The sequence below is a fragment of the Nelumbo nucifera genome, chromosome 5 (genome assembly GCF_055504915.1).
Source record: "Nelumbo nucifera cultivar China Antique chromosome 5, China Antique-T2T, whole genome shotgun sequence".
Classification (NCBI taxonomy): domain Eukaryota; kingdom Viridiplantae; phylum Streptophyta; class Magnoliopsida; order Proteales; family Nelumbonaceae; genus Nelumbo; species Nelumbo nucifera.
This window is the reverse complement of record NC_142653.1, coordinates 13,771,038-13,797,006: the sequence shown is the minus strand read 5'-3', so window position 1 is coordinate 13,797,006 and position 25,969 is coordinate 13,771,038. Positions and strand designations below refer to the sequence as shown.

At 35.6% G+C, this 25,969-nt stretch overlaps 1 protein-coding gene and 1 pseudogene across 1 annotated transcript; both read right to left on the bottom strand.

The window, feature by feature from the left end:
• Nucleotides 1–536: 536 nt before the first annotated feature.
• On the bottom strand, nucleotides 537–1,298 carry LOC104605047 (uncharacterized). Its single transcript, XM_010269651.3, has 2 exons — nucleotides 1,137–1,298; nucleotides 537–980 (listed from the first exon to the last, which is right to left on the bottom strand). Exons 1-2 carry the CDS (start codon nucleotides 1,296–1,298, stop codon nucleotides 537–539), a joined length of 606 nt encoding a protein of 201 aa, XP_010267953.2.
• Nucleotides 1,299–20,953: 19,655 nt separating this feature from the next.
• On the bottom strand, nucleotides 20,954–24,692 carry LOC104609479 (subtilisin-like protease SBT4.4; annotated as a pseudogene).
• Between the last annotated feature and the right edge of the window lie 1,277 nt (nucleotides 24,693–25,969).

Sequence of the window (25,969 nt, the reverse complement as noted above, 5' to 3'; positions counted from 1 at the left end):
TTAACCTAAAAAGATACATGTATAAACAAAGGTCTCACTAGAATTTAGTAATCTTTTTACCTTACATGCACGTCAGGTTCACGTAAAGTTGTAACACATGCCTAATAAGTAATAAAAACTTGAGTTTTTCAGATTCCAAATTAAAACCAAACCTGCTAATTAATATGAGACTAAGTACACAGTTTTATCCATTTAAATATTGAACATTGGCTACTTCTTCATCGCACCATCGATCACCTTCCCTTGCCCGGACCGGCCCCTTCTTTCACATTAGATCAATCCTTACACAAAACCCATTTCTGCTTGTAAATTTACATCATCGATCAGAACTTATGCTCTCCATCTCTTTCTCTCCTACTTTCTAATTTCTACTTTTATTGCCTGGTTTTGTTTTTTTGGTTCTGTTTTTTCTTACAGGAGGAAGGTGAGTTTTGGGGGGAGATTAGGAAAAGACAAAGACTTTGGGTGTAAGGTAGTATATATATAAGTTGGGCTCGACCGATCAGCTGGCTGAAAGTAGAATAATTAGGGCTTAATTAATCCTTGCAACACAACAGCCTAATCCTTGGCTTAAATAGGTTTGGAGTCTGGTCTGGTGGGTGCATGAATTTGCAGTTGGGGCACGCAGGAGACGACTTGCATAGCATGACCAACATATGACACCGCTTGCACACCGCCGCGACCATCTCCTGTTCATCATCCGCTTCCAAGGACATCCACGATGGAGTTCTTGTCACACCACTGCTGCAATTCTTAGACTGGTGCGGCTGATCGTCCGAATTGTGCGAGAGGCCATTCGTCTCAGCTGCAGGCTTGATCCAATTGTCGTCATCTCCTTGACTCCTGACCGGCTCGCATGTGAGATTTAGCTCCAGGTCTAAGCTTATGTGTCTGGGACTACTCGACCTCTCTGGGCTTTGTCTTGGGTCTTTACAGGTTCTCATCTGGGTCCTGGTGTTATAGAAGTGTATCTCCCCAGACTGCAACACAACGAAGCATTAGTTTGTTATGTGTAGATAGTCTACTGCTCACGTCTATATGTAATAGGATGAGGATCTGCTGTAATTGGAAGCGGAGATAATATATTATATATATATATATATATATATATGTTGATATTTGAGATAAAGATATACCTTGATATCGAGGCATCGTTGCCACTCCACAGGTAAGGGCCTTTCGAGTTGGAGTTCAATATCAACTACGGCCTTTGATAACTTTGGTCGCTTCTCCAAGTCTTGTTGATCTTCTGTTTTTTCCCATCTCCTCTTCTTTGATGAATTCTCCAACTCTGGCATAGTATTCCTTTGATTTACAGAGATGAAATTTTGAAAGGAAACCATGGGTTCAGCTCTCTCTCTCTCTCTCTCTGATCTCTCCCCGGGCCTCTCTATGTATGGCTAGCTCCGCTGTTTGATCAAATGCCGAATCCTAAGCTGGTTTATATAGAGTGAACTTGATCCACATTTGCAAGCCAAAGACTGAAAGCGAGAATCTAATGGAGCAGCTTTAAAAGGACATTAAAAGGTCCCACCTCTCCTCTCCTCTCCTCTCCTCTCCTCTCCATGTGTGTGTGTGTGTGCGCATTGGATTGAGCTTGGCTCTCTATGGTAAACGTAGCTAGCTCAGGAGTGGCTCTTAATTAAAGCCAGGACAGCCTCTATTCTCTCTTATTTAAAACGAGGCCTCAAGTTAGTTTTGATGGAAGAAGACTACCCAACCAGCTTGAGTGCTTACGTGCCATGCAGTCATGAGCGCTTGAATACATAACGTCGTTGAGCAGTTTAAGGCTTTAAGCCAAAGCCAAGCCGATCGAGCTTAAAGAGTTATGACAGGCGGTGAGAGAGAGAGAGAACAATCATGCTCTTCACATACATAAGGAGGGAGGGAGGGATGGAAAGATCATTTAATGGAGGAGACTGTATACGGTTGAAGAAGGCTTCAATGCCTATCGCTCTTCAATAAATCCAGCTTCCGCATTTGGATCGCGCAAAGAACTAACTTTAAAGGCTCTCAACACCCTTAAATCAAGAGCTATTAAAACTATCCCAACCTCTTGAGCCATGAATTAAATATCTCTCTCTCTCTCTCTCTAAAATTTTGAATCCTCTTTAAATAAAGGCTACATTACCAGAATACCCATATTTAATTACTTTACCATTTAATTTTTCTCTTCCTCGTCTTCTTGAGTACTTGACCACCCTAGCCATCCAATTTCATTTACTCTTTCATTCATTTTTTTTTTCTTCTTTTTCTTTTTATCTTTTTTTTTTCTTTGGAAGAGCCCTAGCTCCTAAATTTACTTATATTGTTATTACATATTTGATTATTTTTATTCACGTGTATTTTTTGAGAACTTGCTTAAATAATAACTTGTGTATATATCCAAAACATAACATAATTACCCTTTTACCCTTTATAGAATAAATTAATCATCTTGGTTTTTCTTCTCAATATTAGTTCATCCAATATCCATTTCCGACTTTTACCTCTTGGGATGCGCTTTAAATGTTGAAGGTTTCATGGTACAAGGCTCGGGAATACCAATTAGCCAACTGGAATGAGATTTTATTTATCAGATTTCCTTCTCCTTTGTCCTTTCACTGAGAAATGTAGAATTTACTTTTTTATTTATTTTTTCTTCTTGAAAAATATTGTGACAATGTACAACTCAGGACCCAATAACTTGTTGAGTTAGATCAGTTGATCGCATTTATTGGTGTTAGGTTTGTGATGAGATTGGCTGAACTTGAGGCACGAAAATTAATTAACTTTGTGGTGGACGGATTTGGGTATGGAATAATAATGTCCATGAGGCCCATTAGGCAGAAATGAAGCTGATGAAGCTCCTAAACAAATCAGGATTCCTTAATTAGTCGATCTTTCATTTTTCAAAATTAAACCCCCAGAAAGGAAAATTGGTAAACCCAGTAAATCACTCAAAATTTGTCAACAGGAGGGCCAATGAATGCTCAAGTAAAGACCAGCCATACGCCACCCACCAAACACTATGACAAGGGAGAGGGCAACGCTGGTGACAAGTCTAGTGTCTCATAAACACCATTCATTAATTACTAATTTAATACTACTTCAATTCTTCAAAGTACAATTACTACTTCACTACTACTTCAAATAGAAAAGAGGTTCAATTCATTCTGTTAATGAATTCTTTCCAAAACATGGGTATTTGTGTAAATCACCCTGTAAAAAAATAAAAAAAAAGAAAATTAGGGAGACAAAGGGGGATCATATTCACATCATCCTGAGAGAAAAAAAAGAAAAAAAAAAGAGGCAAACCCCATTAAAGGCTTCAGTAGGAGCTGGTCATTTGGCTTAGGGATGAACTCCACCTGCCTTCATTAACTCAACTTGAATTCTATTAAATGCAGAATTCAAGGATGAGCAATGGCACACCTCGCTTTCTACAATATATCTTTCTTCATCACTCCCACCACCGGTTTCTGTTAAATGCTCCCAACCCACCTCCCCTCCTACTTCATTAAGCTTTCGTTTTCCAATTGTGGGAAACTCCTTCAAACTATTCCTACTCATGAGAATAAATGTCAGAAGCTACTCTTGTTTCCAAAATATATTAATGGGACTGCCCCTTAAAATTTTCATCCATGTAGTTATTGTTGTAGATATGTAGTGTGTCTTTATTAAAGGAGGCCTCTATATCCATCAGGAAATGGAATGAGACCAGAGACCAGCTCATTGTAATATATTACAGTGGCCCCCACTAGATGATCTCCTAAGCCCCCCCCCCCCCCCCCCCCCGATCCATCTAATCAGTCATTTCGGGTGGCTACGATCCTCCGGATGGTTATCAAATTGGCATAAGATTGTGGGCCCTTTTCCTTTTGCATTCCAGCCACCTAACATTTACTGTTTGGGGTCTATCAGAGAGGGACCCTCTTTTGAGAATAAATATGTGTGCATGGTACGTGGCCTTGAAATTATTAACCGTAGATGGTGTTAAGAAATAATCTCGTCGTACCTCTAAGGAAAAAAAAAATCTGGCCTACCCACAAAATACAGACTTAATGGCTTAATGAATAATGGCATGGACACTGCAACGTCATAACTGTGTGCTTATTGGTTGAGTTGGTGCACCAGTAAACTGAACTTCTTAAAATCTAACATTGAGTCACTCAATTTGAGTTGATGTTATTAAATCTTAAGGCTGTGTTTGGTTTGATAAAGAATAAGAGAGAAACAGAAAATTTAGAGAAATTTTTTAAGAAATTTCATGAAATTTGTTTAGAATTTTTCCTCAACTTTTTGTTTGGCTCTTGTTTTCTTCTCAACCAAAACGTAGTCTTCCGTTTGGCTTTCAGAGAAGCATGCTTCAAACTTGTTAATAATTGATATTATAAACAAATATAAAGAGTTCACTTTTGCTACAACACTGCCTAGTGCAGGGCTAAAACAAAAAAATCATGGCTTTGGATCGACTGCAGTGGCTCCACCAAGAAGTCAAGGTGGGGCCAAATCAAAGGCTTTGATTTAGTTGTTTCAGTGCAGGTTTACAACATAATCGTAGCAAATTTGGATTGATAAATAAATTGCTTTGGCAACCAGTCTATCTGCAAACGCTGAAACTGGCCTCGATCTGTTATCAGGTGGTTAACTTTGGTTACTGAATCTGGTATATATGGGGATCTAATTAACCAGAATCGATCCAATGGTCATCTGGGTTTTACTGCTCCTTGTGACCCGGCCCTTGCACACGGTTTTCAGTCAGAAGACTGGACAGAAATTTTCTTTCCCAGTTTAAAATATCAAATAAAAATTGAAGTTTTTAGATTAAATGGGTATTTGAGATGGTATTAAATCCTGTTTAAACAAATGGTCTAGTGTTCAATTCTTTTTCGTTGCCCCATTATAATTAATTAAATTTCAGTACAAGGTATGGATAAAATTTATTTTTGTATTTGCCCATGTTTCAAGCTAGTTGATAGTTTATTGCGTGATAAAATGAATATTTTAAGATAGATGGATGGAAAGACTAAAAATTATAATTAAAAATAAATGCATTAAATAAGCCTTAGAAGTAGCTCCAACCAATTACAAGATGAGGGAATGTTGATTGGGATGGTTTGGTGATGATGTGATTAATGCACTAATGTGAAGTAAGTTGGTGCACATAGAACACTCTAAAAGAGCAGGGGAAAGACCAAAGAAATTAAAATGTAATATGAAGTTTGAAGTGGTAAAAAATGATGTAAAAATTCATAATTTTACAGAAAAACATAGCTCTTGATAAAGTGCAAAGGCAATATGGGATTTGAGAAGAGAGAAGGCTAACAACTCCGGTGGTGGTTATAATATCATACAGAAACCACCTAATATTGCTTTTGTAATTTCATTATTACAAAAGATGTTTTAGTATGAAAGAATTTGCATTATTTACTAATTTAATTACAGCTTTTGTAATCTCAATATTACAAAAGATGTTTTAGTATCAAAGAATTTGCACTATTTACTAATTTAATTACAATTAAGAATAAAATTTAAAACATGTTTTGGAAATCATACTTAATAGTAGTTTCAAATGTAGTGTGCTTTTTAATCTATGCAAACAATTTTCATGGTCTCATTTGGTTCTGTAATGGTCTGGACTGGGCTAGTCTAGGCTTTGGTTCTAAATCAATATGGTGTCATGGTCTCATTTGGTTCGTGGGAATAAGGGTCTGGAGTCGAACGGGAATGGCTCATTCTAATTCTAACTGTTTGGTTGGGTGGAATCGAAATCTTATTTTTATTTCTGGTGGAATAGAATTACTCCATTTGAAGGAATGACCATTTCCTCTCTTTCGATCTCCCTGTTGGGAATGAGATCCCATTCCATCTGATTCCAATTCCGATTTTAATTCTTATCTGAACCAAACAGACTATTCTGATTCCTATTCCAATTCTAAATCTGGCTACAAATAAAACAGATCTTATATGTAATTTATATCAATTATATATTATGAGCTGAGCCGGACTGGGCCTAAGCACAAAACCTGGGCACGAACAATACAAACCAATTTGTAGGTCACGTTGGGGATAGTATTGTAGGATCTCAGTTTGGGCTCGGCATCATTAGCAAAAAGAAAAAAAGGGGGGATTTGGGATTAGCATGAAACTTAAGAATCGACTATTAAATGGAATGAACTTTGACTTCAACGAGGGGTAGGCGCATGGCCCAATTTGGTCCCAGTTATGCATATCGGCATTTATTTTTCAACTATTTTAATTTCTAGACTGTTATTGAAATTATTAGGGCATTGGATTCGTGGTTGGGTTGTATCATGGCCATTAAAATCATAATTTGACTTTCTTGCACACAATATTATTTGTTCACCTATACACTTCCCTTATTTCTCTAATCACTAATGCCACTTAAAAGATTGTAAACCTTTGTTGGTGGATGCATTTGATCCGCCGGCCTAGATGTTCGGATGGATAGATTAAAAGGAAGTAATAAGTGACTTAAATACAAATAATTTAATAGTGGATATAGTTTTAAATAAAACGGATTGATGTAACCCACTCAGATAGTTTGGATAAAGCATTTCATCTATTGCAATTGTAGTTGTGACTCCTAATTGATGTGATGTCTTGAATTTATTTCAAAAGCTGATGTGTTTACATTTCATTGGGGTTAAATGAGACTACAGTTGCAGCAGATTTTTTTTTTTCTTGTTATATTGGTAAAAATTGTGGATGTCTCTTCTTTTTAGAGCTGTTATATATTGAAGATGAGGGATTTGACTTGCTCCTCATAGAATGCTACTTGCATCCGTACATTTGTGCAGAAGATGTTCTTGATGTGTATCTGTACGGTGCTGTGGATAGTATTTTAGTTCAGATCTCTTGTATTCACTGATGTTATTGAGGAGTTGTTCAGTTCCATTGGGTTTATTTAATATATAAATGCTTTGTACAATATTTATCTTGAAAAACGAAAAAAAGATTGGAAATGATTTTTTTTAACAGTTAGGCACCATTAGGAGTTATATAAGATGAATAGTGAAAAAAATCATCCTTTTAGGAGAAACACTAAAGGGAAGATTTCCCCATTAAATGATTTTCACATAAATTGAGATAAATATTTATTTAATAAAGAATTTATCCAAACAATATTTTTATTGAAAAAACACTTATGTGCATGGTTTTCAAAACTGGACCAGATCGGACAGTTGGACTGGAAAAACCGGGAATCGATCACCTGACTGGTTCCGTTTTTCCCCAAACCCATTTTTTTCCTCAAAATCGTTGATTTTGGTCAATAAACCGTTGAACCGGCCAGTTAACTGTTCAAACAGTTTTGACCGTTTTTCAAAATTTTTAATTTTTTGTCAGAATGGGCCGACTGTTTGAGTCAAGCAGTCGGACCGTTCGGACTAGTAACCAGACCCTGACTAATTCGATTTTAAAAACCATGCTTATGTGACACTGAACTGATGTCATTTTTCAGATAAAAGGCAACAGAACTTAAAATTTGTTTGAATATATTTTAAGCTTTGCTGATGCTGAAAAAAAAAGCATCTCATAATGTTAAAAAAATAAAATCATCTGAGTTGGAACTCCGGTTGAATTGACTCAATACTCATTTTGTTCAATCGATTATGATATAAAAATAACCGGAAGGAAGCAATGGTTGATACCCCTATACCGATTCCGAACCTCATAAAACTGTTATTTTGAGTTGGAAGTCAGCTGAATCAAGTCGTCGAGATTCAAAATTGTAATGAATTAATCAACTTGAAATCCGGACTGAATTTATTTGAGTCTACAATTTAATTAGACTAAGGGGGCTTCTTTTTCTGGATCTTAAGAGGAGGGAAAGTTGGCCAATGGGATTTTGATTCCTATTGATCGACAAATTCATGTTTTTTATTTCAGATTTATGTGAGAATTAAGGAAAATTTATTTTTCCGGGTAAGTGATACCCATCTCTTAGGTGGATAAATAACTTTTTCACCTAGTGAGAAAATCACTAACACTTGAATGGGACAAAAATATCCCTTTTAATAATGAATTATTATGGCTAAAATGATCATTGTATTATTTAACTGAAAAAATAAAATAACATGGTTAAATGGATTTACCCGAGTAAGTCTTTCCTAAGAAATACTTATTCAAAATAAATGCATTCACCCAAATAAGTAACTTACCGAAAAAATGAATATGACCTAAATGATATTAAAATTTACATGAAAAAGAGTTGGGAGGATGCCTGGGTAGGTGGGTGGGTAAGTGGGTAAGTTTCTTTTTCAATTGTGACTAATTTTCAGTACTCTATTAAATAAGTAGGCATATATGCAAGCTCTTTTTACAAAATAAATGACCAAGTTTGGTCATTTGACAAAATCCATTATACTTTTAAAATAATGATAAAAACAGTGAGCGAAAAATATTTTTAACTTTTTAGAACAAAATTGCCCTCAACTAAAAGAATTGTCCGAACACTATGTAAAACAAAAAAAATATTCCCAATACATGTTTCTAAACATTCGAAACACAAAACAAAATTATGGCTTACCTTCGGCCATTGTCTTTGTTGCTTGGCAAGATACTTTTTCTCTCACTTTTCTCTCTATTTTAGATGGTGTAAGTGAGCAGAAGAGAGTAGTGAGAGGACCAAAGTAATGGGCTTATATAGCCGTCTACCATCAAAACAGCTTTAGAAAGAAGAAACCGAAACTTAATTTCGCATTACTGCCATCATTTCGCACCACAATTATGTAACGTTTTCATGTTACATGTTGCACCACAATAACGTTATTAATTGGTGCAAATGTAACGTAAAAACGTTACACACTATTCAACTTCTTCTACCTTTTGAGTTTCGACATTGATGAAATCGACTATCCATCTGATCGTCTCTCGATAGAGGTGGGGGAACAGCGGGGCACCACTCTCCTCTCCTATTTCTCTTTCACTCTCTCCTCCTCACCGATTCTCTCTCTCTATTAATCATTCTATCTCTCCACCCAATAGCCGAAGACATGGGTCATCTTCTGCATTTGACATAGCAGAGGCAGAGGACGATTTTCCTCCATTGATCCTTTCCCCGATCAGATCTCTCTCCTGATCTTCTTCCCCATCTCTCTTCTCCTTTCCCGCTGCTGGCCCGCTATTTGCGTCTTCTTCCACAAGAGCAGCTGAACAGGAGAGTTGCCATCCACAAGAATAGGGGAGTTGCAGTGGCAATTCTCCCCCTCGTTTTCATCAACTCCAGTGCGCAGCCAGTGTTTTTCTTTGGTGGAAATTGAATCCGCAAGCTTGCCTTGCGCAAACCCTCTTGGATATAACCCTGGTTACCACCACCATTCAAGAACACGATCAGAGACTGAAGCTTGTTTGAAATCTCCCACCTCTGTTCATCGACCTTTTTCGGGCTGAAACAACCAACCAAACTTCATCGCTATTCCCTCCGTGGTTAATTAATTCTTTTAGGTTATGTTTGGTTTGAAGGAAAATGCAGGGAAAGGAAGGAAAAAGTAGGAAACCTTTACAAACATTGTATAGGTTTCTCCGTCTTTCCCTTCATTTCCCTACCTTCAAACCAAACATAGCCTTATATTATTCTTTGCTGGTTTGGGATTTGGGGGAGAAAGAGAGCCAACTGAGCTGGTTCGGCCAAACCAGCTCCTATAAGTTCTCAGCATCAACCCAATCAGACAATAGATTTCTCCCGCTTTCCTTAATGATGCATAAAGTTAATGTGCTATCCTTCCTTCTTGTTTTGAAATCCATTTTCTCCTCAAATAATTACTCTAGACAGTGTCTAGAGGTAGAAGATGAATAGTATCAATAGAGAGATCGAATGAAGGGAGATGATGAACAGTGGCATTGGAAAGAGGTGAAATTAAGAAAGGACAAATTGGTCAAAAAAGGTTTGTCTTGTTCACTATTTTTTACAAATTTTTTAAAAACATATATGATTTTGTCAATTCATCAAACTTTATTATTATTTTTTTTGTAAAAAGTCCTATATGCAAAGCAAGTATGTAGAGGTGTAAATGGATCACATTCTAATTGAATCATGCAATATTTGATTAAAAAATTTGATATCTGATGGATATTGAATATCAATGCTAAAATTTGAATTTGATTAAATATTTGAATATTGGATTCGATTTGAATTTAATCGATTTATCGAATCCAATCAGGTCAGAGGCTCAAAAAAATAAAATAAAAATAATAATGCCAAAAAAAAATAAAAACTTGAAATAATAAAATTATATTTAGCGTTCATAAATGAGGGACCTAGCAAAAAGTCGACCCAACCCAAAAAAAAAGCGAGTTAGGGTCTAGTGATCCGAGATAGAAGGTGGCCTAACTATTTTGTGTCACACATGTCGGGTCACAAATCACTAACAAGTCACCAACATTTCAAACTGGTGTTTGACCTGAACGGTTGAACCATTCAAACCATTTGAACTAGACAATTAAACCCATACTTGTTTGTAGAAAAAATTGTTGACTTAGTCAAAGATCAGTTGATTTGGGCAAATTTTTTTTTTTTTTTTGAAGCCAGAGGCAATAAATTTATTTCAAAACAACAGGTTTACATTTCATCCGGAAATATAGACCTGATGAAATCTAGAGGAATTGATTAGGTCATAGCATGATTGTATCTGACAGCATGATTAGTTAGTCAGTGGGCTAAGTGATTACAAGATTGGGATGTATGAATAAAACTGGTTGACACAAAGGCAGAAACAAAACGCCTATATTCTAGAATAGTAGAATGTAATCTCTAGGGAGGATCTGCATCCAAAGAGAGAATGTCGATGATTTATTTTGCATCACTTTCAATGATGAGAGCCACAAGGTCCATTACAATGGCACACCTCAGACCATCCAAAATTGCTAAGGCAATTAAACAACTGACCTATGTAACCAGAGTATCAACCCTAAAAATTTAAGAATCGAATATTAAATGCAATGAACTTTGGCTTCATCGAGGTGTAGGAGCATGACCCAATTTGGTCCCAGTAATGCATATCGGCATTTATTTTTCAACTATTTTAATTTCTACTGTTATTGAAATTATTAGGGCATTGGATTCGTGGTTGGATTGTATCATGGCCATTAAAATCATAATTTGACTTTCTTGCACACAATATTATTTGTTCACCTATACACTTCTCTTATTTCTCTAATCACTAATGTCACGTAAAAGATTGTAAACCTTTGTTGGTGGATGCATTTGATCCGGCCTAGGTGTTCGGATGAATAGATTAAAAGGACATGAGTAGAAGTAATAATAAATTAAATGATTTAATAGTAGATATAATTTTAAATAAAATGGATTGATGTAACCCATTCAGATAGTTTGGATAAGGCGTTTCATCTATGGTTTTAAATAAACTACAGTTGCAGTAGATATCTTTTTTCATGTTATATTGGTAAAAATTGTGGATGTTTCTTCTTTTTAGAGCTGTTTGTATATTGAGGATTAGGGATTAGAGTTGCTCTCACGGAATGCTATTTGCATCCGTGCATTCCATGCATCTCAAAAATCTTCTTATAAATGAAAACATACAAGTATGAGAAATGTTCTTGATGTGCATCTGCAAGGTACTGTGAATAGTATTCTATGGGGAGTTCAAATCTGCTGGCCACGCTCACGCACATCAGAAACATATTGTATACTTTATTTCACTGATGTTATTAAGGAGTTGTTCATTTCTATTGGGTTTATTTAATATATAAATGCTTTGTACAATATTTGTTTTGAAAAAAGAAAAAAGGGTTTTAAATTACTTTTTGACAATTAGACGTTACATAAATTGAATAGTGAAAAATTCATCTTATTTGAAACTCATAAAACTTTTACTTTGAGTTGGAAGTCAGCTGAATCAAGTCATCCAGATTTAAAATCAATTTTGTAATGGATTAATCAACTTGAAACACTAACCTAATTTCTTTGAGTCTACAATTTAATTAGACTAAATGATATTGAAGTTTACATGAGAAGAGGTTGGAAGGATGCCTGGGTGGGTAAGTTTCTTTTTCAATTGTGACTTATATATTAAGTAGGCATATATATGCAAAGGACTTTTCACAAAATAAATGAGCAGGTTTGATCATTTGACAAAATCAATTATACAATGATAAAAACAGTGAGATGGAAAGATTTTTAATTTTCTAGAACAAAATTGCCCTCAACGAATTGTCCGAACACTATTCAACTTCGCTACCCTTTCGACACCGATGAAATCGACTATCCGTCTCTCAATAGAGGTGGTGGAACAGCGGGACAACACTCTCCTCTCCTATCTCTCTTTCACTCTCTCCTCCTCACCGATTCTCTCTCTACTAATCATTTAATCTCTCCACTCAATAGCCGAAGACATGGATCATCTTCTCCATTCGACATACAAGAGTCTGAGGTCAATTTTCCTCCACCGATCCCTACCCCGATCAGATCTCTCTTTCTCTCTCTCTCTCTCTCTTTCGATCTTCTTCTCCTTTTCCACTGCTGGGCCGTGTTTGCGTCTTCTTCCACAAGAACAGGGGAGTTGCAGCGGCAACTCTCCCCGTTTTCATCAACTCCAGTGCGCGACCAGTGTTTTTCTTTGGTCAAAATTGAATCCGCAAGTTCGCCTTCCGCAAACCCTCTTGATATAACTCCGGTTACCACTATCATTCAAGAGCACGATCAGAGACCCACCTCTGTTCTTCGACCTTTTTCGGGCTCAAACAACCAAGCAAACTTCATCGCTATTCCCTCTTTGGTTAATTAATTCTTTTATATTATGCTTTGCTGGTTTGGGATCCAGGGGAGAAAGAGAGCCAATTGAGCTGGCTCGGTGCTATCCTTCTTGTTTTGAAATTGATTTTCTCCATTACTCTCAATAGTGTCAGAAGATGAATAGTGTAAATAGAGAGATCTAATGGAGGTGAAGTTAAGAAAGGAAAATTTGTTTCAAAAAAGTTAATTTTTTCGTTCTGTTCACTGTTTTTACAATTTTTTTGAAAACATATTCGATTTTGCCAATTCATCAAACTTTATTATTTTTCTTTGTAAAGAGTCCTAAATGCAACGCAAGTATGTAGAGGTGTAAATGGATCACATTTTAATTGAATCATGCAATATCCTAATTCGAACCTGATTAAAAAATTTGATATCTAATGGATATTGAATATCCATATTCAAATTTGAATTTGATTAAATATTCAAATATTTGATTCTATTTGAATTTAAGCGATTTATTATTTAAGGTAATTAATACATATATAAAATGAATATTTTATTTATATAAAATATATAATTTAATTATTATATAAATTATATATGATATTTAAATATTTTATATATTATATATAAGAATTAAATAATCAATCGAATTCGAATATTTATCGAATCCAATGAATTCAGAGGCTCAATAAAAATAATAATGCCAAAAAAACTTGAGATAATAAAACTATATTTAGCTTTCATAAATGAGGGACCTAGTAAAAAGTCGACCCAACCCAAAAAAAAAGCAGGTTAGGGTCTAGTGATCCGAACTAGAAGGTGGCCTAACTATTTTGTGTCACACGTGTCGGGTCCTAAATCACTATCAAGTCACCAACATTTCAAATTGGTGTTTGACCTGAATGGTTGAACCATTTAAACCATTTGAATTAGACAATTAAACCCATACTTGTTTGTAGAAAAATTGTTGAGTTGGTGAAAGACCAACTGATCTGAGCAATTGAACAACTGACCTATCTAACATGAGGGTCAACCCTAAATATTTAGGATTAGGGTCGAACATTTTCCAACCCAACCCAAAATTACTTGAAAATGCTTTGATTCAACTCGAACTTGACCTAATTGCCAGGTCTACGAAGGGTTTTTCTTTTTTATCAAAATCAATGTGTATTCTGTAGGCCAAACTAATGTTTTATTGTTGAGAAAATTTTGATAAAATAACTATTTTAGTCGCCAACTGAGAGATGAGAGATGGCTCAATTTATGTTAGTTGATTCACTAGTATAGACGAGAATTTGATTCCCATAACCATTGACTATGGGAAAAGGGGGCTATTGGTGTGATGAGTATCACCAAATACTAAAAAAAAAAGGAAAAGTATGAACAAGCTCCCTATAAACATTCAAAATGTTAAATACCCAGACTCTATACATTAATGTCTGCTCATGAATTGGCATTAATTCTGAGTTAGCATCTATGTCAATTGTACTTTGAGTTTAAGAATTCTAACCCTGTACTGAACCGTCATTCTCCCAAAAAAAACTATTTCAATATTGGGATTAGTTCCGTCTATCATTAATAAATCTCTTGTAGTTTGCAGGTCAGAGGGGTATGAGTTATTGGGTAAGTCCAGGTGACCGTAAAATTATTTGACGAAAACCCTAGAGGAGTTGTAAGAAATTTACAAAGAGTAGAGTATAACTATTTCAGTCCTAGAGTCAGCTTGAGGTGGTAGGGGGCAGTACAGCAGATCATTGGGTATATATCTGGACATGTACCACTTGGAAATCTACCTTTCTTCATTCTTCTTCTTCTTTAATACATGGGAGACATCTTTTTCAAAGTGGATGAATGGTATGAACTTTTCAACTAACTTAAATAATGTGTTATAGCTACAAGCCTACAAATAAATTATACTATTTTAAATATTTAATGATTAAAAAATAATTGCATTAAAATAACCGGATAATTTTGAATGCCAAGATGAAGATATTGTGTAATAAAGGCTATTGTTTGTGTACTAGGTTTAAACACTCGGTGGTCTGTTTAAGAAAACTGTTATTCAATGGTGGTTCCAGTTATATGGAGTCTTGGGAGTTGGGAGGGGTAGATGATACTATACCTGGCATTAGTGTTCATAGGGTGGTCCAAGAGGCCAAAAAGTTTAAGGGTCCATTTGGTTCATAATTGGAATTGAAATCAGAATCAGATCAGAATCAAAATTATCTATTCCTATAATCTGTTTGGTTCAGGCAGGAATGAAAATGGAAATTTGAATCAGCAGGATTGGAATTTCATTCCCAAAGGAAGGGCAGGGAATGTCCATTCCCTCAAATGAAAGAATGCCATTCCAACAATAATAGAAACGAGATTCTGATTCCAAATCCCTATTCCTACAAACCAAACGGGACCTGAGTTGTTTAATGTCTAGTGGATACATCCACCCTCTTGGCTTGCTCTTTTTGTAATCTTGGATCTTTATTTATGGTTTAATGGCTACTTTCAATTACAGAAAAAAAAAAGAGAACCTGCGTTCTCAGCTTGCCACTTGCTAGTGTGCAATTATATGTTGAATCAAGCAATTAATGGCCCTTGTTTAGGGGGTTGCTTGTTCAATGAATGCTCAGTTTGAAAAGAGTACAAATATGTACAGTATAAATACATATAAAATATAAGGTTTTGCACTCTACATATTTGCATTTGTACTCCTTCCAAACTCAGCCTAAATACTAATTCACTACTCCATTCATTTCATTGAGCTTCATATTATCACATTAGTGTGGAGCACAATTTGCATAGGATAAGAGCAAAATTTGTATCTAATTTATTCTCTGTTCTTCTTTTAAATCACATCATCTATTCTTCTAGGTGGTGAAGAATGGATTTGTCTTTCATAAATGTAGGCAAAGGGCCAAACTCCACAATCCAGATTGTGTGTGTATGCACCTTTCTCTATTTTCTGGTATATTTCTTTGTTTTGATTCTCTGTATAATTGAGGTTGAAGTTCACAGGCTACCGACAAGTCAGTTCGTTCTTAATTATTTGAGAAAATTACTGAGGCCTCCTCTGTATTTTTTATTTTATTTTATTTTTGATGATGTTGAAATTATGACTATATCATAAGTTCAACCCTAACTTATCCTTTATTATATAGGGAGAATTTGTAGGTTTAAAGTACATTTGGGGTAGGTGCCAACTTGGAATTAATGCTAATTTATGGGCGGATATAAATGCATAGTGTTAAATCTGCATTAGGCGTATCCATACTTCCCGGTATTATTTATTCAGTGAAATGAACAATGAAACCCATTTAAATAAAATGAATACTTTTTTGATAATTCGATAAATCTTTATCCCAATAATTTTTTTATTGGCAAAAACAGGATTTCATGAACTTTGAAGCATTACTTCAGCTTTTCTGTCAAAACAATCAATAAATGGTGTTAACATCAGGGAAATAGGTCTTTTGAGAAATTAAAATAGAGGAAAGGTTTTAAGTATTTGCCAGAGAGGTACTTTAAGTAATTTTTCGTTATTTACATGGGCGATCACATGATGCATACCTCCTGCGAAAGTGAATTTCATAGCGTTGCATAGCGCCTTGAATTGATAGTGATGCCAAGATCTAGACAATTAAATACGTCGAGACATGCAAATAGATCGTTTATTTGCCTATCAAAACATGCCTCCTGTTCTTTTTATTTTTATTTTTTGGGTGGGTGGGAGAGTTTGGTAGATGTCTAAGTCTAAACAATCAACTTAGGTTGCAATTTGGACTGGGTTGCCCCGAACCCAATAAATTCATGAATCTATCTTTGGCCCCTTCGACATTCCGAATCCGACTATATAGTACATGTCATATATAAATATATACTATATGATATATCATATATTCACTTGTTTGGATGCATGATAGTGTATAGCCCCCACCACATACTATTATGTATTTTATTTAGGATAATCAATTCACTTGATCCTAAACAGAAAGACTAAAAGCTTAATAACATATTTTATTTTTTTGAATATTTTATTCTTCATTTTCTCGATGTTGTTGTTGCCCATACCTTGCAGTCCATAAAACATCTATCATAAATCATAACTCATAATAAACTATAGTCATTTCAAATAACATTTATTTTTCCAAATTTAATTTTGTACTAAAAGAATTAATAAAAATATCAATAAATAAATACTAATAAAGCATATGATTAATATATGTAGTGAAAATTGAATTAAAATCTGAGGCTGAAAAGTTCTATGCAATTTTAAGGGATGGGAAAAAGGTTGGATTGGGCCCAACCCAAAGTTGAATTCAAGTTGGATTGGGTTAGGGTTGAAGGAATTTAGTTAGGGTTAAATTTGGCCTCAACCCGACCTAACCCGACCCAATTTGCAGCCTTGAATCAACCATTTAGGTGGGCTACAACTACAAATACAGAACAGAAGAAAGGACGTGAATTCCACACATACTCAAGCCCATTGTCACCTCATGGTTTCATATTCTTTAAATTCCAGTCTGTGGGCATGTGTGGGGACAGATCATGGTAGGTATGTATTAGATATGTTTGGATTTCTATTCACACCTACCCATAACATATTATAATTGATACATTGAGAACTTTTTTATTTGCATGTTACCATTTATGGGGAGATGTTCCCCATGTGCAGTTGTAGTGTCTTGTGTGTATGTGTGGGTAAGAGATCTAGGTTTCTTTTAAGGCCTCATTCGTTTACCAGTAAGAGGGAAAGTTGGTCAATGAGTATTTTTTTCCTATTGATTAACTTTACAATGTTCCTTTTGCATTTAGTAATAGGCCTATGAGGCTACAATAAAATCAGTTTTACTTCCCCGGCTATAATTTGTCCATCTCCTAGGTGGGTAACTTTCCTATTTAAAAAAAAAAATTATAAAACATATTAGGACAACTTTATCCATTTTAATATTAATTTTTTTTATGAATAAAAATGTCATTATGTTACTTGAGAATCCTGAAAATCAAAAGAATATGGATAAATGAATTTATCCCAGGTAAATATTAGTTTATCCAGATAAATTATAAAATTATAAACGAACAAGGCCTAAGATAAATCCCAATTTATTAGTACTTCTCACACCAACCTCACAACATCTACCGCCCGAACATTAAAAACATATCCTATTTATGAGGAGCAAATCTGAATTCCTCCAAGAGGGTGCCCTTAGTCGGAAGAACAAATCAGTGACCTCAATGAAGCACACCACCTTCTGCAATTAATTCAACACTGGACGTGAATTAGGTGAAGATTGAAGAGGCTTACCGTCTCCCTCTTTGTTTTACACTTTTACCCCCCAACATGGCCAATGAAAAGGGTTTGGTTCCTCCTACATGGAGTCATCAGTCATGGAGATGGGTAAAACGAATAACAGGGTTGGTATCTCTTATATCACTCATTTGGGAGAACTCGGTGATGGAGGCCCATCTCATCATATGGGCGACAACTCATGGGAAGAATTCAAGATAAGCCAAAGAACTCAAAGAATCCAAGATAATTCAGGAATTCAAGATACATCAAGAATTCAAAGAATCCAAGACTCATCAAGAATTCAAAGAATCCAAGACTCATCAAGAATTCATGAATTCTAGATAATCCAAGATTCATGCATGGATAAGATCAAGGGAGATCGGACGGGGGAGATCAAGTCAAGAAGAGTTCGATCCTATCTGCAAGTTTGAGATGTTTAGATCAAATCTAATTTCTTTTCCTAGTTCTTTTATAATTTCTCAATGTATTATAAATACTGCTATTTCCCAGAATTATGAATCAATTTCATACTTCAGATTTCAGAATTTCTTCAAGTTCTCTTCTTCCTATTTTCACCACATTTTTTCTTTCCTAGAGAAATCGGTGTTATTTGCTAGGTGCTAACGAACGCCCGGTGCTTGCATAGCCAGTTCCGGTTCTCATTGCTTCCACACTACGTCACTCGAACACTATGAGGCTTCCGCTGGACTTGGTTGTCTGCTGAATTATTAGCCCATTGAGGCCCAAAAGTTGCTCGATCGAGGGTTACCACCATCATCACACCAACTGGAATCAGCGGAACCCAAGCAATTGTTAGTGAAGGAATGTAAGGGGTTTAGAGATCAGTTCATTCAATCTACTGAGCCCGGCTAAGAAGTGTTTTCTTTCTACAAAAGTACTTCCCATTATTGAAAGTCATTTTCACAAAGGTCCTAGACTTACAAACAGGAATGTCAAACAGTATTCCCATCCTTAGACCTTTAATCGGTTGGGTTATGAGTGAACTTAGAATGATGGCTGAGCAGCTAGTACTTCTAGTAATTTAAGTTCAGTTTGGAAGAAGTACAAATACAAATATATTGAGTGGAAAACCCTGTATTTTATATTATTTTGTATGTATTTACATTACATAACTGAGCCTTACTAATTTCTGTTTTGTTTGCATAAGGCAGTCAAAACTCAAAACCCACACTCCAGTGCAATTTTTTCTTTTTTTGGTTGAAAGGCTCAAACCTAGGCTATTACTTATTGGCATTTTGTGAATCGCTTAAAGTGAGAGCTTTAGGCTTCCTATGGCATTCTTTATTTTAAGGACTAATCTCTTTTTTTGCAGTAAAATGCCCTACCATGCCAAATGCAGCCTTAATCCCTTATTGACTCAAACTGTAAATCTGTAATGTTAATTATTATTAATGGAGTTTGCTGGATGACCCATACAGAAGCATAGAGTCCTGTAACCTGATTCATATCGATCTTTCACAGATGTATTAATTTCCCCAAACTTTCTAAATTAAGAAAATTTTCATTACATACTGAAACCTTCATCTGAACAAGAGATGAGAACAGAAACAATAGATCCATATCCAACGGTGTTTTTTTTTTTTTATTACTATTACGTGAAGAAAGACGCATTGTATTACAGTTACCTTAGGTATGGTAATAACTGGCACCTAGTCTCCACTGTGATGGTATGCCTGTCCGTCCGTCATCTGTACGTTCCGAGTGTAATTCACTTCTAATCTGAGCATCAATTAATGAATTATGCTTTTTATGGCTTAAAAAAATGGGAGAATGACTCAGAATTTTTTAGCACTATCGTAGAATTGATGCCAAATAGGATGTGATTTATAAGGGTTATATAATTCAGAATTTTGCATTAGATTGCAGTGTACTGATTAATTAATAAAATGGGATGTTGAAAATAAACCAGCTCTGTCCCATAAATTTAGCCTTTGTCAGCTACCCTTATCGCTGATAAAGGCTAAATTATACAAAGTTCCAATCATGGTTTTTGAATCATCGTTGATCTGAACGGTCGGATCATTTGACTCTAGAACCATTCAGGCAATTGGTTCTGTTTTATCCCAAACCTGGTCCTTAGCCAAAATCATTGAATCGGTCATTGACTTGGGTGGTCGAACTGTCAATCCGTTCAATGGTTTTTGGCTATTTGTTAATTTTTTTAATTTTTATTGTCATAATGAACTATCCATTTGAATCGGATAGTCGAACCATCAACCCAGAAACTGGTGGCTAAAACGGTTTCATTTCTGGGTCATTTTTTAAAACTATGGTTTCAATGCTACTATGTTAATGGGTTTGGCTAAACCTAAACCTGATTAAGTATGATTCTCAAGAGTCAAGACTGGTTTACCACCTAACCTAGGGGCCGTTTGGCAAGTATTTTTTGAAAGATCTTTTGGAAGCTCTGACATCAAAAGACGATGTGAGCTTTTGTATCAGCATGAAGACCATTTGGTTAAGGTGTGTCTGTTCGCATGTCTTTCTGCACGAAGACAAATTGAAAAAGAAAAAAGGCAAATAACTCCATTTGGAATTTCCTGAAATTTCAAGGTTACGATTTTCGATGACTATATCTTTTCCCACCAAACGAATGCGGACTGCCGATCTTTTAAAAAATTGACAACCTACACAAAAAGACATGCCAAATGGGCCCTAATTATCCGCGGACATCCCTAGTTTTACACAGCTCCTGCTCTTATTTAAATTGTATTGGGGTGAGATTATATATTTGAACAATTTGCTTCAGAAGCCTGGCCAGACTATCATTTAAGGCTTTAAGAAGGTCAAAGGAGTAACCAACTAACCATGAGTGACCATTGAATCAGACCTAATTAACCAAACGGCACCAGAAAGAAAGAATGATAACCACTTATCACATTAATCTTAAATACCATCTAGCTTTATTAAGATACCCCATAAGGACAGACAGAGAGATTTAAACCTTAAAAGTAATGAATTTCAGCTTCACTACACAGATGATATTTGCAATAAACAGTGGGGTGACGATGATCAAATGTATATACGACAATTGGACTTCTCACACTATGAATTCCGTCAGACCAAACCAATTATCTAAGCGCTGTAGAGTTTAATGATAGCGCACTTCCACTGACAGTCACAACAAAAGACTTCTTTTCGTTCAATGCCTTAAACGACAGAACACTGGGTTTAACGCTGATTTTCATAGTAGAATCTGAAGTTACTTTTGCCTTGTATGTGGAGTTTGGGAAGCCAACGTTGGTAACAGTCCGCGTAAAGTTACTGTTGAATGCCTTGAATCCATCAATATAAAGTCCCATTGAAGGGTGATTGAGATCCTTAGCTGAGCCTTTACCATTCGCCTGCTTTGGGCAACTGCTGCTGTTGTCACCTGATATAAGCCTAACCCTCCTCGAGTCATAGCCTATATATTGCAGAGCATTTGTATGTAGTCACCTTTTTGGGCATCATAAACCAACCCAGGGTTTCTTGCTTTCACTGGATCTATATGGCCAGCACCATAAGCAAATTCAGCGCCTTCATTCTGAGAAGCACTCATGGGCCGAGCTATACACATACAAATAAGGAAATTTTATTTGTGTGTATGTGTTAGATTAATTAATCCAGTTTCACATGATAAGTGAAGCTCAAGATGAAGTTAATTTTGAAGACTTATTAAAAGCTATTTATGTTTGCTTATCAAACTACTCTAACTTAGAGAGAAAATGGCTACCAGTAGTCATAAGAGAAGATTTAATGGCAGCCGGCGACTAGTCAGAGTGGAAACTTTTGACATAAGCAGCTGAACCAGTAACGTGTGGGCAAGACATGGAGGTCCCAGACAATATGCTATACTTCACTGATCTTTTATCTGCATCACTGTCAGATACTGAAGCAATAGGCGAAAATGCTGCCAACATAGGAGCACTTGAATCACGAATTTCTTCGCTTCTCAAAATGTTTGCCTGAGGATCTCTGAGGATATATAACATAAAAAAGTTATGTATATATACAATCCCAAAGATGAAAGCTAATACAATGGTTTTAGTTTTGATTAAATTCCATTAACTCTATTCAATTTTGTGAAGTTAGATGGATTTTGTTCTGAAAGGGTTTCCAATGAAATTTCTTACATTAAAAATAACAAAATAAAAGATAAAATACATCAGCGCATCTATTTAAACACATTAATTAGGAAATTCTAATAGATAAGAGATTTTTACAGTAGATATTATAGTAAGTAATTTGTTTCAAATTTCAGCAAAAAAAAAAAAAAAAAAACAGAACAGGTCAATGGAGGGTTTACCTTGTGGAATTCATGTAAAGCTTGAGCCTCTCCCCATTCTCAGGGGTTAACAGTACTGCAGGAAGAGGATAAATTAAACAAAAATCATTTAATTCGTTATCTATCATGATTGTCCCAAGAGCACCCACTCGCATAGGTTCCTCTCCTATTGAGATCTGATCACATACCACAATCTTCCCCTTTACCAAATCACCATCTAAACAATCAGAAGCGCAAATCCTGAAATGAAGCAAAAAAAAAAAAAAAAACTTAGTGCCAAATACTTTCTCTCTCTCTCTCTCTCTGAAAGAACTTGAAATTAATTCTATCAATTAATCTACGGATGAAACATACTGAACACTATCAGGATCACATTTCATTGAAGCACTTCTGCCATATACAAGATCAACTTTTCTTTTTCTTGCACCAAATGAATTAGCAGATTTACCCTCTACCCATTAAAGAAGATAGACCAAATGTAAGTTTGGAATTTTGAAATAACTGAAGATTAATAGTAACAAAAAAAAGCGGTTGATATGCTAACCACAAGTTTTGTACCATCCCCTAAAACAACTTTGTCAATAATTTGACGGTCTATACTACTGGCTTGCTACAGAAAACATCCATGGTGCAACACTTGAAACTGAGGCTGCAAACGGACCACTATTCCCAGCAGAATTCGAGGTTAAGATGCCTTTCGCCATGGCATGAAATGAACCAATAGCAATGGAGTCCATAGAGAAATCAAATGCTTGATCTCCCCCTACTGAAATTGAGATTATATCTACGCCATCAGCAATGGCATCATCAAAGGCAGAGAGGATATCTTCTTCACGACAACCTCCACCGTTGCAGACCTTGTAAACAGCAATTCTAGCTGATGGAACTCCCCCCCTTGCATTTCCTCGAGCCAATCCATAAAAGCTCACATTCACCACTCTGTTCCCTGCTGCTATTGAAGCAGTGTGTGCGCCATGTCCTTCCTTGTCCCTTGCAGTTCCATTACTCAAACTGTAAACTCGAGCACCAATGAGCTTACTGCAATAGTTACAATCCAGATATTGTTGAGAGACAGTCTCATAGTTAATTAGAGCATTACATAACTTACAACTTTGAATGCAAGACACGATCAACATATGTTTTCATCATCTCGAGATATATTATAAATGGACAGAGAATTCAATTAACCCCCATACTAATAATACAACAAATATCATCATGCATCATTACAAGAAAGAAGATGGAGACACGGAGTGAAGAAAATTACTTGTTGCAGGTGAAATTGCTGCCACCATTACAAGTACCCTTCCATTTCTTGGGAGGAGGGCCGAATCCTTCATCACTGAAACTTTCAGACTCGGGCCAGATTCCACCGTCGAGGACACCAACTATCACATCACTCTCAGCATTGGGTTGTCTTTTGGTCTTCGCAGTTAAACCCATGAAATTCCAGGATCTGGTTGTATGAAGCTGGAGGGTTCTACTTGGAAACACCGATAACACGCCATCCATACCTACATATACAACAATGAGAAATAAGACATAATTTAGATCGATGAGATATCGATTATATATATAGATATATATTTTGCAATTATTACTAACTCTCAAGTTTTTGTTTCTCGCGCTTATTTAGCTTGGCTGCAAACCCATTAAAACTTCTCTTATAGCTGCGTACAAGGGACCCAGTCGCCAAGCTTCAAAGAACAAAGAAATAGTACTCCATTGATCAGAATCACCAGCAACGTTAACGTAACACAACAATTACCAGAGCCACATGCATAAATTAATTTGATGAATAATAATAATAATAATACAGCTGCCACTGGATGTATTATTTAAATATAATACAGACTTTCTTCCCTCAACAACTTGTCGTAGAATGCTAAGATGCTGAGATGAAGTTAATTATCCATCATCCTGATCAGTATTAAGGGCGCCCATGTACACAATGTGAACCTGCAGCCAGCATTGTCATCATCATCATCAGCATCATCACCATATATAATACAGCTGCCAAAGTATTATATACATATATTGAATGGTTAGACCAAGATCTATAGCTGCTATAGCCATCTGTGATATGCCCTTACACACGAAAGCGGGTTTGAAGTATGGACACCCACCTATACCTTGTGTTAAAACTTAATTAATTATAATGGAAACTATGAGTATCAAACACAGACCACTCGGTCAAAGTGGCTCAAATACCATCTCAAAGAACCATTCAACCTAAAAACTTAAAGTGTTAAGTGAGGTCCTTTAATAGGTTTTATTCTCTAACACATGTCAAGTCAAGCATGAACCAAGAGAAATCCATCTATTATTGGATGGTCTGGTACTCTGGACAATGTCGTCGGCCGTTCATCGCCAGGCAAAGAAGCTAAATGGCCCATCAACAAAGCCAGACGATCCATATTAGTTGCTGTTGCTATTCATACAGACTCAAGTATAGCATCCGATTAACAAAAGAATATCTAAACTCAAGCACGTAGCTAAAAAACGAAGATGACTTTCCTTTCTATCTTCCTCAGCTGTAGCACCACATGGAATGCTAATGATGGCCATGAAAACTACTAAAATGTGAGACAACAAAAGAGACCTCAAGGTAGCCATTCTTGGATGATGCTGATCGATCACTGAAGATGATCAAGAGGCCTAATTTTATATGGCTGGGGAGATGCCAAATCGAGAAACTACTCAATAATATTTACTATTCTATCTAAGCATTAAGCACTTATAGAAATACAACTAATCTATCACTACTCAATAATACATTTACGAGAAGGTAATTTGGATTTTGATTTCATTCCACACTCCACGGAAATGAACCAAAAAATGTTGAAATATCAATAATTAAACCCGAAAGATGATCCAGTCGGCACGGTTCAGTTTAGACCATGGTTTTTAAAACCGACCCAGAGACCAAACAGGTCAAGGGTCCGATTATCGGGTTGAAAATTAAAAAAATAAAAAATAGAATAAAAACCAGTCAAAACCATTCAAATGGTTAATCGCCTGCGTCAGTGATTTATTGATCAAAATCAAACAGTTTTTAGAAAATATCCGGTTTTTGGGACCCAGTTTTCTGGTCCGACCGTCTGATCCGATCCAATTTTGAAAACCATGGTTTAGACTTTAAAATGATGCATTCGTTAATGGGTTAGCATTTTAATTAATTAAGCAAAAGTATTCAAAAGGGGGGCTTATTGCGGGTTTAGACATGTGAGATATATTACTTGGAAATATGTTTCAGACTATAACGCTACCTGACTTATTGCGGATCCCGTTAATCATTCTCTCATTTTCTTTCAGGTTTCAAATCTCAAGTCTCTTGTTTAAAATCTCTTCTCTCCAATTTCTCAATCCTAACTAATTGGGTTAAATATCTCTTCCTCTCCTTTTCTTACAATAATCAACATTCACGCCCTTTTAAGGTTGTATTTGGTTTGAAAGAAATGATAGGAAAAGATAAGGGAACCTGATTTACTTCTTCAATTTATTATAAAAAACATTTTTTAATTATTACAAATCCATTAAAGGAATATTACTGGAATGTTTAGCAATTAAATAAATACATTATTTTAATGGCTTATAATTATATAATTAATAATATATATATATACATATATATATATATATAACTACTAAATTAGTATTATATATATACATATATATAACTACTAATTAATAA

Coding starts and splice junctions, on each gene's coding strand:
- LOC104605047 (XM_010269651.3), bottom strand. CDS start 1,298: ATGCCAGAGTTGGAGAATTCATCAAAGAAGAGGAGATGGGAAAAAACA. Junction 981..1,136: donor AACGATGCCTCGATATCAAG/GTATATCTTTAT, acceptor GTTGTGTTGCAG/TCTGGGGAGATACACTTCTA.